Raw genomic sequence first — 17,155 nt, 5'->3', positions numbered from 1 at the left:
CTGCCCCCCACCAAAAAACCCCACACGTTAGCAGATGTTAGATTCCAAAATTATGGCATGTCACTTGTGCTCCTTCCTAAAGTATAAAAGGACCTCAAGGAAGGGTACCTTGTGCCCAAAAGTTTATCTAAAAAAGCTCTTCCAACTATGCAGTTGGACCAATAAAAAGACATTTCCCCAAATATTCTTGCATATTTTCTAGATCATCATGGATACAACATCACTCCAACACTATCGTTTTATGCTCTACGCAGGTGTCCTTAAAGTAAATTAACTTCCATGACCCATCTGGTATTCTTTTTACTTTTACTCATTTCAGAAAGTAGCTGTAAAAGCAGAATGCAAGTCTTTCATGAAGTAGCAAAGGTAACACACAAAACTCATTAGAAATATAGAATTTATTTCTGTTTACAACAAAACAGCGGTACAATTGGTTTCCAACATGTTGTTTCTTGCATGGTAGGCAACATGAATTCTGTTTAGAGTTTAAATAGATTTTGCTAGCCCAGGTCAGCATGAAATACATTTTTGTAGATGCTCTCCTTAGATTTTAACCTGTTAGCAGTTAAGTTTTGCAGAATGCCAGTCTTAAAAACACATCTGCTACAATACACAATAGTATCAATCTTCAGTAATTGCACTGCCATCCATCTCTTTCTTTTGCAGTTCCCAGTTCAAAGAAACTGTTGTTTAACTAGTACCAGTGTAGCGGAAACTCCAACATTTCTGCCACTACCTTCTCTAGATCAGCTTTCAGAGGATGGCTTATAAATATGGAATTGTCCAAGTTCTTCATTCAGTTTAAAAGGCATGATCTGGCTGGCTGGGACTTTCCCCACTGGTTGGGACCCAACACTCACAAGCAATTCTACCCCATATACACAAAAGGTGCAAAATAATGGACATAGCACCCAAGCCACAGTATTCACTATCTAGAGACCCATTCTTTTTTTCAAGGATCCTGCAACAAAACTACCTGCAAGTGTAATAAAAGGGGGAGAGGACAGGGAGACTTAAGCTATTCAGGAAACAAGTCTGTCAGGTTTAAAGCTTCCAAATAATTGGAGTGAAAAAAAGAGTCACTCACACCATGAGTAAATCAAGTGTCCTATTACGATGATTTACAATGTGCTTCCCTTTCCTCATTAGATATTCAATTTTTCATTTGCTATTTCTGAACTGTAGGTTTCCTTCCCCTCCCCTCCTTGACTCCCTATCATCTCCACAATACCAGCAGCTGCAATTCAGTGATATAGTGTCATGCTTGCAAAGAGGGGGGAAAAAGTCAGGACACTGGCCCATGTGCAAATTCCATGTCATCCATGAAAGGATAACCATACACACACATTACAACAACAAAAAAAGTTCAAGCGGGGGGGAGGGGGAGGGGAAGTATAACAATCCCCATCATTCTTGCAGGGCTAGTCTTGGGAAACTTTATTGAAAGAACTGGCATTCAGTCAGGTTCAGTTCCTGAAGACAGATTCCCAGATGATCCATTTCCTACTATCATCTTGCTGTAGTTTTTCTGCTGCTCCTCCTTGAAAGTCTCTTTGACTTTGGCCCTTTTCAAACCTCCATCCCTAGAGCATACACACAAAGAAAAGATGCACTCAGAGTTAACTCTGGCATTAGAAGGCAAAAAAACATCTAAGAATATTTTGGTTTCCCATTTAAAAGTCTTGTTCGTGCCAATATCTTCTTCTGGATGACACAGTTTCATCCTGCAAAAGGCTGTTCATGACTCCCTTATCTGGGATAACTGTAAATAGCTTCCCCGTCCCACTCCTCCCTGAGGGAGAATAGTTATACAAATCAGCACCAAACATGCAACCCAAAAAATCTGGCCTTAGCACTAGTGAAACAAAAGACATACTTAGACTGCTAGCATTTGCAGTATTCATAAGAACCTTACGTATCTGGGGTGATATTCCTGTAGATATGAAATATCATATGGAAAGAGATGCTTGTGAGAGGATATATAATTAGACCCTTGTTCCTTTATTGTCACATTCCACAAGGCACAAGATAAGGCCTTCTCACCAAGGCTTTGTTCTAAAAAAATCCTATTTAGCATAATCTACAGATGCTTTTCTTACTTTAGAAGTTCCTAGAGGCAGTTCATTCTGCAAGAGGCTGTAGATTGGGACTTAAGATTTCATTCTCAACTCTGTTGCATCAGCTTGGACAAGGGATTTCATTTCATGAAACATGAGACTACTTTCCAATGGAAAACAGTTAAAACTTTTAGATGATACCCACACATTGTCAAATAAATTACATTTTTTTCTGCAATTTTGATATCTGCCATTGTAATGTGCATCCCCTAGCTTTACAACTTTGTTCTTTAGGAGCAAAGACTGTAGCACACGAAGCCCAAGAAGAACTTAAGCCTCTTACCAGGCAAGTTCAGTCAATCCTCCTTGGAGGGCAATGGCCGATTTCACTCTGTTGGCAAACTGGACGGCACCTTCTCCTTCCTGCAAAGGATACACACAAGAGTCACTTAACTATGGATTGCTTTAGAAGATGGTGCATTACAAGTCACATGATAGATTCTGTTACTAAACAGCTCTTTCAGAGAACTGTTTCTTTTTGGCAAGAATTGGAAAGGAGTAGATCTGAATGAACAGTTTTATCCTTTCTTTCTAAAGATTGCAGTGCATTTGTGACCATGAACTCTTCATCATGCCAAGAACATAATCTTCCATTTTTCACATCTTAAACAAGTTCAGTTCATGTTTAGTTTTCATTCCGAAGTGACACATTGGAAGGAAAGTTCCCCTCCCACATAGGATGGAGGGAAACTATAGTTATGATACTGCTTAGTGTCAATTATTAATATACCAGTGCAATTATTCAAAACATTGTTGGCTACAGTCTCAGTTTCCCTTCCCAGTGACTAATCTACCTCACAATGCTTCAAGTTTAAGTTCTATATATTTAAACAATTCTACTAAGGCAGCATTACTAGAAATGCCATTTAAAACCAATTTGTACATGAAGTCTGTTTCACTAACTCATATCAAAGGAAGTATCCAGACTGTCAAGCAATTGCACGTTAAAATACCTCTCTGACCATCGGCGGCAGGTACCACACATTACACACAATAGCCCAACTGGTCATTAGTCGCAAGAGGTAGCTCACTGCATTGTATTTACTGCTGTTCCAGAACGCGTCGCCAAACTGGGGGTCATACTGTAGAGGGGCAAAAGGCGAGAGTTTAAGCCAGTTTCTCTTACATAACTGAGCAGACAAATCAAATATAGCTATATCCCAGGTATATGGAGCCACAGCCTTGCAACTGAAGCAATGGCATGCTTGCCATTTCAAACTGGCTGGAGCCAAAGCAGTAGCGGTTTTCTTAATTTTTTGTTGTTTTTTTTAAATGTGAACAACCAATACTTGCTACAGGAACTAGCCTGATAACATTCAATATGCAAATCTCACCAGCCTCCAATGCAAGACGCAAACCCCAATAGGCCCTGCTCTAAACACCAGATTATTTTCACTTCTGGTGTTTATTCAGACATTCATTTCTGATGGTCAAGTACACCAAATGGCCACTTGTAAGGTTTTTATGCATCTCTATAGACTACAGAACCAACTCCATACCCCACACTGAACAGCCATAAGAGTAAGTCTTTCTACCATTAAGAAGCAGTGTCTGGAAGAACAATGCTTTTGAACCATACCTTGATTGCAACTGGATAGATTGTTCCTCCTATTTCAAAGCTCCCTTTCTTAAACATCATTACTGATGTGTTATTTATACAGGTGCCTAGCCAAAAAAGAACAAACATTAACTGTCAAGAAGTTGAAGGCAACACAATGTAGCCCAAGCAAGTCAGCCAACAAGGTCACACCTGGTCACCAAGCAATGAAAACTCTTCTACAGAGAACAAGGTTCCCCCCTTGTCCCCCACCCAGTTCTGTCACGGTCTGGCACTGGGGTTCAGGACTGTTGGCCTAAGAGCCTTGCTCTGCCCTGCTAAAACATTAGACTTGTAAAGGATTGTAGGGGTGGAGAGAGAAGGTGACAGGTTCAGTGCAGCTCCTCCCCTCACCCCACCCCAAGCCATAGTGCTCAACCCAGCTATGCACAAACCCAGTAACCTAACTTAATGCATCTACAGGTGGGTGAGTGAGGCACAAGCCCCAGACACTGCTTAAGGTTGAGGAATGGGAGGGGGCAGGTGCCAAAATACAGCTACAGGGGGTGCTTAACCCATGTTCTCCACTCCCCCCTGCACCTTACCTGAAGCAGGAAGGGCAGAGAAGCAGTGGTAGGGCACAGTGCAGGAGGAGGAGCCTGAATACTGCTGCTAAGGGAGATGCCACCTTCTCCCACCCCTGCCTTGCCACCCAAAAGTTTTTTTTTGCCACTAGACAGGCATACTGGCAGCAAAAAAAAGGTGACATCTCCTTCAGCAGCACAGAACCTCTAGCCGCTCCTCTTATAAATGCAACTCCTAGCAAAGCCCATTGCTTTGTATTAGCAATGTGCAACAGGCATCACAGGAGAAGAGGGACATGAGCCTTGGAAAGCTCAGTGGAAGGAAAGAGAAGTACAGTTTCTTACCTTCTGGGAAGATCAGGATGGGCAATTTGTTTTTATCTGCTACATGTTCTTTCAGTCTGTAGAGAGAGAAAGAAAGTACAATTTAAACAATCCCTTATTAAAATGTTCCACCCTCCCTGCAAAAACATGTATGCAAACCATTGCCTTCCAGCCCACAGAAAATAATAAGCCAACGCATAGCACCAAGGGCTACAGTTTGTTGACAAGAAATTGCAAGATTTTTTCCTCCAAACTAATTTTCTTCCAAAAAATGTTTTTTGCCCAGCTCTAGTAACAAGCAGCTAAATTATTTACACACAATTTTGTAAAAAAAATTAAAATAGAACAAGAAGCGTCTCTTGTGGTAGGTATTTCACAACCAGTGACTAAAAGTTAAGAATTAACCATAGTATACTGTAATGGGTTCCCTAGCCAGCTGAAGGAATGGGCATTTTTTTACCTTTTCATCACTAGATGGCGGTCTTTCACTTCTGAGCGTTCAAACCAGACATGGGGACAGGCCTTTACAGTCGCTCTCTGAATAACTCCCATTAGCCCACCATGAGTTTGTCCAACCTGAAGACCCAGACAAGACAGGTTACTACATACACACACACCATCGCAAATGAAGGTTCATCCATTTCATGGATATTTGAGAGCCCCAGCCAGGTCAGAATTTTACAATGCACCTAAAAGGTTTAAGAAAGTGTTCTCTTAGCTTCCTTAACATATGGTACTGGATGTGTTCAAACATTCTACAGCATACTGTGTCCAGTTCTGTGCACCCCACTTCAGGAGGGATGTGGACAACATTGAGAAGGCTCCAGCCAAGAGCCCTTCAAAGTCCAGCAAAGTAACCCCAAGTAAGTCCTTCCAAATCAATATGATTTACAATATAAATACATTAAAGTAGCTATATTACTCATCTATAATTGAGTACAAAATCCTGGATTATTTTTGGTGAAAATAGGGTATCAGGCCTTGGTTCAGGAACCAATCCCCCATTTATAAACATTGTTTCCTATAGGAAAAATCAGTTCCAAGTTACAACATTTCAACTTAAGACATGGCTTTCAGGAACCAGTTGTGTTGTAAGTCTGAGGACTGCCTGTACATCATTTTGGACTATGCTGTTTCATGCACATTAGGGCAGGTATGTAACTAAGATTAATACCCTTCTATGTTTATGCATATGTCCTTCTTACTAGGCACATCTACATGTGATATCAAGGCCACATAACTAACTCCAGCATGGTTCATAGCTCTACCAGCTATTTGCATAGATTTTAGAAATGTAGTAGTTTAATAATTATTTGTAATTAAGACACTGGGACTATTGCTATATGTAATGTAAAAATGATTCCCCACAGACTTAAAATGCATGATCTTTTCTAATAGGCATTTTTATAAACCAGGTGCCCTAGCTACTAAGTTGATTTTTATGCTGTACCTCTTCTCCAGAACTGACTGTAGTCACACTGAAGTATTCTATCTTAAACTGTATGAGGAACAGGCCACTACAAAGGAGTATCAATTATTGCTGCTATTCTGGGTATCCTTTCACAGGGTAGGAACAAACCTATTTTCAGAAGCAGCTCTAATAACTGAGGTTGGGATGAGCTACATACTCTTACCACTGCTGCCTAACTACATGCCTTGATTCTGGGAAACACTCCAGTTTAGGTCAAGAAGTAGAAAGCTGGGTTGTCTATCCTGATCTCTCTTGTGTACACAAGTACCAATTATATAATCATACCATTGCATAGCATCCATCATTGGTCAGGATGATAACATCTATTGGAGATGTGTGATTGGCAACACAGATACCACCCTTCTGGGGTTTGTTTTCCCTGTAATCATAAGAAGCATCATTTACTTAGTGGTCTGAAGCACATTATTGTAACTATTTAAACACTAGATTTCCAGGTTACTAACAAGCACGGGCTAGTCTGATGCCAACTGCAGTCAAAGGTTTAACAAGCATTTTATCAATTCTAGTCAGTGTTTCAAACTTTTAGCTATTCTGCTGAGGTTCATTTTTCCATGCAGTAACAACAACAGCAGTTTACACCAAGGTATCTGCATTCCTGGATATGGTCTGGGTTGTTTTCCAAGCTTCTATGACAAAGAGAGACTACATACTTACTCTATGGTTAAGGAAACTACATAAAGAAACATGCAAAGATTTGAATCATGCTTGAAGAACAGCCCATGGCAAGATTTTGCTGTCATACTATCAGCTAGTAAGTTAATACTGAGAAAATCCCTCTACCACTCAGTTATTATATGTCTTCCATTAAAAAATGTCCTCCTTTTGTCTTCTCTACGGAACTGTTTTACTTTTGCTAATTCCATGCCTATAGGAGTAACTAGGTATCTGTTCACTTACAATACTGTAACACTGGCTCAACTTACTTGTTATGGTAATGAATAGTACCAGAAAGAGCTCTGACAAGGATCCGGGAACATGTTAGGTGGACTAGTTCACTCAACCAGTCTTTAATGCTGAAAGAGACATACATATATATTTAAAGTTCTAAAGTCTTGGAAGGTACCAACAACAGAAACAATTTTTGTCAACCCACATCCAGAATCTATTGCCATAGTAGTGTCCCTGGTGACTAGACAATACAGACATGGGTTCTCCCCCCGACCCCACACTTCCACCTGTAATACCAGCCTGCTGCGATACCTTGGGCAAACCATCTCTGTTCCCTTTCATCTTTGGTCTTGTCTATTTCGAGGAGAAGCTAAAGTAGGGAGTCTTATATTTTATCTATATAAAGCCCATAGCACAAGGGCAGTGTGATTGAGACTGGATGGCACTCCACATGCTCTTGGAAAGTCAACAGACATAGCTGAAACATTCCAGGCTCTTTTGGGCAATGGATGGGAACAAGGGGGAAAGGAATGTAAAATGCAATACCATGCCACAAATGGCATGGAGTTCCATGTTCTCTCTAGTCATTTCCCTAAGCAGCATGCTCACTTTATAGATAGACGCGCTGTTTTCTCTGTCATCACTGCTCTTCCTTCCACATCATCACCAAGAAGGACAAACACACTAGATCTGCACTGCTCAAACCTCAGACTGTGGAGAAGTGTCATATGGCCTATGGGGCCCCCCAAAAATCCAAAAGTTTGGCAGAAGGGCTGAAGCAGCATCATTACATTTTTCCTCCTGGCTGCCATTATTTCCAGACCCATGGGGAGCCCCACAAGCCAGATAACATGGCCCTGAATGCCAAATCTTACTAGTGTGCAACCAGGACAGGGCCAACTCTGGACCGGCAGGGCCAGAACTTTGGGTGCCAATGCACTAGATGATCCAAGCTGGCCTGTGCAACAAAGGCTAAACCCACCATTTAAGGTGTTAGTACAGTTGTGATGATTTGGGCCTTGTGACTAGCTCTGCTTATGCTACACAAACAGCCGCCTCCTCCCCCAATCCCAAGAGACATAAAGGCCCTGCAGAAGGAAAGGGAAAAAGTCTAAAAGTTTTTTCCTTATTTAATCTTCAGAATAAGTTTACATTTGAAGTCCCCCCTTTCTGCCAGGTACCAATTATTTTCTCACACCATCTTCTCTGTTCCCTTCTCCTACCTCACTTTCCCATATTGCTTCCCATATTTGTCTTCACACCCTTGCTCTTCTATCAGCCATCCTCTGTCAGTCTCTCCTCTTACCATCTTGAGGCCTGCTTTTTTTTTTTTTTTTTTAAAGGGGGATGGAGGGGGCTTATTCTCTTCATTTGTCTATGCCCCATGCTTGTCCTCTCTTCCCCACACTTTGCATATCTTCAGGCTGCCGCTTACAATCTATTCCCAGCAGTCATAGTCCTGTACCAGCACTCTTCTCCAGAACCACATTCTATCATCAAGGAACTAGGATAACTAGTTTCCCTTTTGCATTTCTACCAGGTCCATCAGAGCAGCTCATCCAAGTACCTCCACAGAGCACTGCCAACCCAGTTTTCCCCCTCCAAGCACAGTGGAAGTGGAGCAGAACTGCCCTTCCCTTATTACAACTTCCAGCTCCTTCCTATGGATTTCAAAATGGTGACCATATAGGGCTGGTTCCCCTCCATCCTTTAAGGCATCCCATCTTGCTGACTCAGCTTTGAGCCAGAGGTCCTCAGCTATATAGTCTTGACCCACCCATGTTCTGGTCTCAACTCTTCCCAGACCTCCCAGTCTTTACACTTGATTGCTTCTATGTCTCACATTCAACACAACCAAGTTCCAGGAAAGGGGGAAGTCACCTTTCCATTTCCCCAAATCCCAAGGCTAGCTCTGAATCAAGCATGTTCCAGTTTGGAAGAACATACTAGCAAAATGCTCAGGTTCAACCACAGTTACTGGGTTATGTTCCGTGGCCTGCAAGAGCCCCACCATTAGCTTTTCATCCTTCTTACCGAAAGCAATGCTTGCTGTTGCAGGGACAAGCCTCATAACACACCCCAAAACAGCAGTTAGAGGAAAGGCACACACCTACCTTCCATTTGGCAGACAGCCTACCAACGTTGTTCCCACAATCATTGAGTGAATCCCAATGGTGGCCAATGTAAGACTAAACAAAAGAAGAGGAGAGTAAGTATTTGCAACCCAAGGACCCCTGTTGGAGATCATCTTAAAATGATTGATGGCATGAACCATTCAAAGAGAACGGTACAGCATTAAAATGCTGGAATGTAAGATGAATAGTTTGAGCTACTGCAACAGTTTTGGATTTAAGAAGGTTTACAAAAAAACCAGTACCAGACATCCCTAGGGCAGTCACTGCGCAAAAAAATTAAGTAGTTCAGCTTGCATGTCTGTCATCATACCCTGCATGACTTGGTTCAGAAGCTTTAGACTGATTTGTTTCATATGAATGAGTCTCCCAGCATTGGGCTCACCGAAGAGGCAGTAGGAGACAGTACCGCACCAGGACCCCAATGACCCAAACTATGGTCAGCCGCAGGCTGATGTACTGGAAGTTGATATTGGTCCTTGTGAGGAGATTCCAGGAGACCAGCTCCTCTGAAGAAAACCTTTGGGTGACTTCATCTTCCACAATGGCCTCAAACCCTTTCCTGCAGAAATAGAAGATGTCGGAGAGTTCAAAGTCTGCTCTGTGCAGGCTTGCGATCTCCTTCTCCATGGTGGTGTCAACTCGCTGTATGATCCCTTAAAGAACAAAAGGGAAACTATGAGGAAATTACTCCAGATAACCAAAAAAAATCCTCTAGTCAGAGGAAGTTGCTCTGTAGATTACTGAACCATTCAAACAGTGAACTCGAAATAACAGAGACAGGCGTGTTATACAACCATAGAAACCAGTCATAGAACATTTGTGCATGCTATAGAGCAGTGGTTGGCAACATTTTCTAGCAGCAGACTGGAATGACCCAACTTGGGTCTGAGACAAGTTGGCACTAGGCTACTGCCACCACAGTAGTTTCTATCTCCTTAAAGCCTGGCCAGATGAGCGACCTCCTCCTTCTCCCCTCCCCCCCTCATCCCTAACAACTGCCAAAATATCACTGAAGTCCTCTGGTTTTGCGGGCCAAATCCAATGGCTCTATGGATTGCAGGCCATAAGTTGCAATCCCCTGCTATAAAGCAGACTATGTCTCCTTCCCTGCCCAGTGTAAACCATTCAGCAGGCATCTTCCAGTTTACCACAAAAATCAATCACTATGAGTTATTTGGACAGCCATACCCCTTTCTACCAAGTAAATGGTCACAAGGTAATTGAGGGGGGTATGACAGGGCAATAAAATAATGAATGACATGGGGAAATAGTGAATCCCTATTTATTTTTTCATCTCATTGTACAAAAAAGTGGATAAGAAAATTTGGAACAGGTCTGAAACTAACAAAAGAAAGCTTGCAATTAGCTTGTGAAATTCCTTGCAGCAAGATGTTGTGGAGGCTGACAATTTAATCAGGCTCAAAAGAGAATTAAACTAATTCATTCAGGAAAAGGTTCCCACCAGTACGTATTAAACATGAGGCTGCAACCTCCACATTAGAACTTCCTGGGCATTTAAAATGCTTGAAGCTGCTAGAAAGGAAGAAGAGCAAAAGACAGATCAGTCTGGGCAGGCCCTGCATAAATTATGCCTACCACAGATAGTTCAGCAACTCTGTCCTTTCTGCTTGAATATAGGAAGGAGAAATATACGCAGCTATAAAGTCACTTGCTTTGCTCCTGTGGCTGTCTGGACTTTTCCTAAGCATTTCTATACCCATGTAAGTATTAAATGTGGTATATGCCTCCATGCCATAGCCATGCTCCAGCTACCTGATCTCTCTCTGTTATACCACACACACACGTGAATTCAGGGGAATACTTATCTTCCAGATAAACTGCTGTAAGGATAAACACGTTCCACTTTTTCATAGAAAACAGGGCATTTAAACAAGATGCTAGAAGCATTCCACTTGAAGCACAGGACAAGGTCTCACTCTCACATGAATAATGGACCCTTTAGACCTTTTTCACAATGCATTGCAACCCTACTGAGGAGACTTTACCCTGCCAGAAGTACAAGAGAATAGGGCTCTGCGAAACAGCATCATTTCATTTTGACATGCATTTTGCTGTTTCAAAGAAACAGTATTTCATTTAGTTTCAAAGCACTGTCTCATTTAATCACAACTGTTTTGACGTTTCACCCATATGCTATAGTGGAGAATCATGAAAATGCCTAAAACATTGTCATTTGTTGCCTGATTCGGATGCAAATTGCAGGGATGCCCCTTCTGAGGGCATGAAACCTGCCAACCTTCAAGAAGACAGGTGCAGTGGTTTCTGGGAAACTGCACCTCAAATTCTCGAAAGCAAAATTTGCCAGCAGCAGCAGCCTCCTGTCATCCAGGACGCAGATCTGGGGGCTCATACCCAGGGGTGCAGGCCCTCAGATCTGTGCCGGATGACAGGAGGCTGCCTCTGCTGCCTGGGACCGGCACTGGGCTCAGCCTGCACCCAGGGCCAGGGAAGACAGATGCTGTCGCTGGCCACAGGCAGCAGCCGCAGCCTCCTGTCATCCAGCGCAGATCCAAGGGCCTGCACCCCAGGAAGGAATCCAGCACAGCCCCACAGCCCCTGGATCTGCACCCCAGATGAGAGGAAGCTCAGGCTGCCTCTCTCACCTGGGACCGGCGCTGGGCACAAGCTGCGCCCAGCACCGGACAAGATTGCTGCTGCCGCAGCCTGAGCTTCCTCTCATCCGGGGTGCAGATCCAAGGGTCCACAACCCTCAAGAGGCCTGCCAGTCTGTGCTGGACTCCTCCCGGGGGTGCGAGGCCCCCAGATCTGTGCGCTGGATATGGGGAGGCTGCCACTGCTTCCTGGGACAGGCATCAGCAGCAATTTTCTCCAGTGTTGGAGGACTCTCCAGTGCCAGTGCACTTCTCTCCCCGCCTCCCACAGCTGGTGCTGTGCTCCACCTCCTGCTGCCGAGGTGAGCTCCATGGGGCTGGTGGAGCCAATCAGAGTGCAGCCTGGCAGTGGGAGGCAGAAGACAGAGCCGGCATTGGGCTCTGATCGTCTCCACCAGCCCTAGCAGCAGAAGGCGGGGAGAGCTGGGGCTGTGCTCCCTGCTGGGCTGAGCTACATGGGGCTGCAAAGCCCCTCGGAGCGCAGCTCTGGCTCTCCTCTGCCTCCCATCACCAGGCTGCTTCAAAACTTAAAACATTTTGAAACTTTCAAAAAGTTTTGAGTGCCCTCATTTCATTTTGAAGCTGTTTCTATGCTTTTTGTTTCATTTCAATTTTGCTGTTTCGAGATTGAAACAGCTTTGAAACAAAACACTTGGCGAAATTTTACACAGCCCTACAAGTGGAGTTTGGCCCATAAATTCTTGTTCCCTAAGCTCTAAATACTCCATTGCAGTCTTTCCTATACCTGGCACTCATCCTGCATATTTTTGTTCCATGCTGCCAGAGGTGTTTGTTTCAGCCACAGCTCCTGAAAAGGGACTTAGAACAGTTTGTCTTGGTTTATACCTGCACGCTATTTGCTACCCGTTCAGTTGCACCCCCCTTGCCACAGAGGGTTAATGCTATATAGATATGACAAGTCACAACTTTATTTGGATATTAAAAAAGAGGAAAGAGTCCTGAAAGCAGTTGTACCAACAGGTCCCGTATAGGACATATCCCCAGATGTTTTTATTTCACAAGAGGGCCATAAAAATTGAACTGCAACATCTGAACTTTGCCCATGTAATGCAACACAGATGCAAGATGAACCTGAAGAGTTGTTCTGAATTGCATTAAAAACAGCAATATCCATTGGGCAATGCTTTTATTGCAGCACACCAAGTCAGCGATGGCACCAATTGTTCCCTGACCCTTTCAAAGATATGGGGCAAACCCCCAAGAGATGAAATACAGATTAAGTCTCTATTTTGACAGAAGCTGCAAATATAGCTCTACAAGCTGACTGGAGTGACCCAGTCATTTGTTAAAACTAGTGAACCAAAATCTAGGAAATTCAAGTTCAGTTACATGTGACATGTAATCTGGGGTTAGTCACTTAACCCTCTGTTCCAGACTTCCTCCATGGAGGTACAAATAGCTAAAAGCAGTGGAAGAATAAGGAATGAGAGAACATGCTAGATATGCACCAGCTAATCTGTTCCTAGTGATTTGATGTCAAATGTCTCATCAGCTTGCCTTCTCTCCCAAGCATTTGGATGACTCTAGGAGCACCCAAGAATACCATCTACAGAGTGAGTATGTGGCCTTTAAGAGTCATTAAAAAACTCCCCTCCTAAGATTTTAGCCTTCATACAGTAAATCTCCTCCACCCATATTTGTTCCTTGAAACAAAAAAAAAAGCAGATCTTCTTGGAGAGAAGATTCTTGTGGAGAGGCATTTAAAAGAACCACACACAACTGTATTTTTATAAAGGCTCCTATTGCTTGGGGAAGGTGCATTCTTTTTCCTCTTGGAAGTAAAAAGGTGTTTTGAGTGGGGTGTTTTGTTATGAGTTTTGAACCAACATGAGGCACAATCATGAGCTCTTGCTGCACTAACACAATTCAAGTCCTCTTGTGCCATCAATTTGAACTATCATTGCAAATAAAGCATCTCATTTTGCACATAACAGTCAAGTACATATTTGGGACAGGATCACCCTTTACCTATAAAAATTCAGTTTATTTTGCAACATGCTTTACTCCTCTTAACCCCTTGCCCAGTTCTCATCTAAAATGAATCTATGCATCTCCACGTTTGCAAACACAGGAAGTGTGTCAAGTATGCTACTGTGAAAATAGACTAGAATGTTCTACAGCCTGAGCTCTTCCAGTGACTCAGTATACAACTGTGAGCACATCACACTTCTGTGAAGAAGGAAAATATCTAGTTGCATCAGAGTATTTGCAAGAGATTCAGTAAGGGCGACAGTGTTAATAATGGCTTCTAAAAAAAAAAGGGAGGGAGGGAGGGAAAAACCCAGCTATAAGATATACTGGTAGATTTGAACCATTTATTAAACGCTCCCCTTCTTACTTGGCTAAAGTTAATGATCAAAATTTAAATCTTTAAATCAATGAGTATTTCGAATGGTCTTAAACTGAGGAGCTTATAGCTATATAGCATCTCTATTAATCAGTCACTACTTCTGAATGATGGGTAAGCATGCTGCTGCCAAAGAGCTTTATGGCTAATATAAAGGACATCTTGCATTTCCAGAAGTCCAGAATTCCACCATGAACTCTGGTGCTCCTTTGAAAAGGAAAGGCTTAGTAGCAGTAGCTATAGGGAAGTCTGGAGAGGGTGTCACATTGTGCCCCAACTAGAAAAAATCCACACGAGAGCTATTTTGTCAGACCTAAAAAGCAATGCGTTCATTCAACCAGAGATAGCAAAGCCTGCAAAAAAGATCCTATTTTCAGCTATACTGAGAGATGATTTATGTAGTATAGCTGGATATACTTGACACAAGGCAACACTGGGGTGGGATTAAATTGATCATTTCATTACCAATTTGATCATGTAGACAGCCAATATATGGAGAGGATGGATAAGAAGGAGTTTGTAACTACTCGATAGCATGTTTGCCTTCCTCAGATTTCTTCATTGAGTTCAGGCAGCTTCTATGTTGAGGTCTTCCATGAAGCTGTCCACAGCATTTTAACAGCCCAACATTGCCTACTTCAATGTGCCATGACAAATGCAATGTACTGGATAACTCACAGTGTGAGGATTTTGAAATTAGAGTAAAGGAAGAAGTATTGGGCAATTCTTTGGCTCTCCTGTGAAAGAAAACCAGGACAAGAAGTTCATCTGGCAAGGACTGAAGTAACACAAGGGAAACAGTAAAAGCAATGATGCAAAGTTAGTACTCCAGCAGCCTAACGAACGTGCTCTGTAGGCCTTGTGAAATGTAGGCCTTTTAGACTTGAACTTTGTTTAACATCTCATCACTGCAATTCTGGACTCTCCAGAAAATAAAATAAAAAGCCTGTATGCAACAGGTTACACCTGAGCTAGTCTGTCTGTGCTTCCTATTCCCAAAACATACACTGAGACTTGTTCTTAGATCAGTCCTCAACTCCAGTTTCAAATCAATGCACTGGCAGATTGCTTAGAACTCAGACCACCCCCTTAACCTAATGTAACCAATACTGGGTGGAAAGATTCCATCAATTCTCTATTACACAAGGGCATCTTAGATTCCAAGTATTTCTAAGCTTCTTAGACCAAGAGGACCACTTAAAGAGGCTGTTCATCCTATGGTACAAGATACAAAAACCAATATGCAACAGCAGGGTAGCTTCTCCATCCCACTCCAACGCACTGTACTTCCCAAGCAGTAGAAGCAGTTGTGCATGCTATTTTAAAATGATTTTTTTTTTCATCCTCCGCCTCCCCTTTTTGTCAGGAAATCCCTGATCCTTTCTCCTTTCAGAACTTACCATTCGATGCAGAGTCCTTTAACATCCGTGCCTGCTGTTTTTTAACTCCTTTCTCAATCCGTCTCGTGGCCCACTATTCGAGACAAAGGAAAAAAGCTTTAAAAGTAGGATTTATGATTGTAACATTCACACCTTACTTAAAAAGGGTTTTCCACGGAGAAGAGGAACTATAAATTAAGCAGATGGTTTTCAAGGAATCCCTGCATTAGGTAGAAGAAACTGCCCACCCATACAGGACCTGAAAATATTTATTGTTGTTTAAAAAACAAACAAAATTGCAAATGAAACCCAATGGAAAACCAGTAGTTCTAGACTCACTACCAACCTTCAGGGAACAAAACACCAGTTCACCTTCACAGGAATTTTCTAGATATGCATTTTGAAAGATCCTTACCAAGCCAAGCATACTGGTCCTGCAATGTTGCCAGTTACCAAATCTATATTTCACCTAGCTGCCAAGACCAGAATATTTCACAAGGCTCAGCTTCAAGTTTATTGGGAATGCGTATTGGGAATGTGTTATTGTGGCTATCCCTTGTGGCTAGGGGGATAAGCTAGAAAACATGACCCAAATGTACACTGGATGCTCAGAAGACAAGCTGCCCCATCCCAAAAGAAAATTAAAACCATGTACTTGCTAGACTTGGAGCGCTTGAGCTGGATACAGAATATGGAATAAACTGCAAGCCAGTCACCATTTTACAGGTAGGATGGAAGGACCTTCTGAGTCACTTGCATACCACAGTGTGGTCCATTAAGCCATCATAAACAGACTGTGCACTGCACTGACCCTTCCAGTCCTTTTACATTTAGGGAGTTTAAGGCTGCAGGATGATCCACAAGAAGCTGAGGACTGAAAGCAATGTTTGAAAACTGCCATCCTTAGTCAAAACCAGTCCTCTATTACTTAAGGGAACTGTTTCAAAGCCTCAGGTTTATTAAACTCCATGCCTAGTAGTTGGCAGAGCTGGGCAACTAGCAGTGCTTCAGTCAAGGGCATGATTCCCCCTTTCTTCCCTCAGGCAAAAAGAGGGGTTTTAGATTCAAACTCAGCAAAGACCAGATCTGCATTTTCCTCTCAAGCTAGAAGCTCTTTGGACCCTGCAGCTATAGTGAAATGCATGCTCAGCAGCTTCACTATTAATGAAACATCTCTGGCTCAGTGAAATTTGAAGAAGCTGGTTCACTATTTTGTCAGAATATTTTCAATCAACTATTCCACTCCATTCCCTCTACTATGCATATCAGGCAGCCAGAACTTCTCAGATGCTTAGACACGTTCCCCCAATTGCCAGTTTAAAGTGTCTGTAAATTGGCCATGGATAAACTTAGTCTTATGCCAAAGACAGCCTTCAGCTTCAATAGCTCTGCTCTCTTCCAAGGATTTACATCCTCAAAAATACAAGCCACATCTCCTCTCATCCTTCACTTTGTCAGCCAGCTAAGCAACACCCCTCCAATTACCTGTCATTCAATTGGCTTTTCATTCCCCTAATCATCCCCACAGTCCTTCAAAAAGCATTTATTCAAAATCATGACATGGTATAACTAGAACTGTACAGGGTGTTCCAGAATAGGACACAACAGTGCCTCGTGCAATATTACTAGTACTTCCATATTGCTAAATACCAATACCTTACAGTGTCCCACCCAATTCTGGTGGGCAAGCTGAGGGAC

General features: G+C 42.6%; 1 protein-coding gene across 1 annotated transcript in view; it reads right to left on the bottom strand.

Annotated features, from left to right (window-relative positions):
• Positions 1 to 379: 379 nt before the first annotated feature.
• GPAT3 (glycerol-3-phosphate acyltransferase 3) overlaps positions 380 to 17,155 on the bottom strand; it is a 37,942-nt gene continuing 21,166 nt past the window's right edge. The window contains exons 2-12 of the mRNA XM_019526453.1: positions 15,479 to 15,551; positions 9,460 to 9,730; positions 9,057 to 9,131; positions 6,978 to 7,067; positions 6,319 to 6,412; positions 5,023 to 5,138; positions 4,584 to 4,639; positions 3,697 to 3,782; positions 3,071 to 3,199; positions 2,401 to 2,480; positions 380 to 1,583 (exon numbers count right to left, since the gene is read on the bottom strand). Coding sequence (XP_019381998.1) covers positions 1,457 to 1,583; positions 2,401 to 2,480; positions 3,071 to 3,199; positions 3,697 to 3,782; positions 4,584 to 4,639; positions 5,023 to 5,138; positions 6,319 to 6,412; positions 6,978 to 7,067; positions 9,057 to 9,131; positions 9,460 to 9,730; positions 15,479 to 15,551 — 1,197 coding nt within the window. The 3' untranslated portion in view covers positions 380 to 1,456. The remainder of the gene's footprint in view (positions 1,584 to 2,400; positions 2,481 to 3,070; positions 3,200 to 3,696; positions 3,783 to 4,583; positions 4,640 to 5,022; positions 5,139 to 6,318; positions 6,413 to 6,977; positions 7,068 to 9,056; positions 9,132 to 9,459; positions 9,731 to 15,478; positions 15,552 to 17,155) is intronic.

Source organism: Gavialis gangeticus, unplaced genomic scaffold (genome assembly GCF_001723915.1).
Source record: "Gavialis gangeticus isolate Ggan-Ray unplaced genomic scaffold, GavGan_comp1, whole genome shotgun sequence".
NCBI classification, from domain to species: domain Eukaryota; kingdom Metazoa; phylum Chordata; order Crocodylia; family Gavialidae; genus Gavialis; species Gavialis gangeticus.
This window is presented reverse-complemented; position numbering and strand designations above follow the sequence as displayed.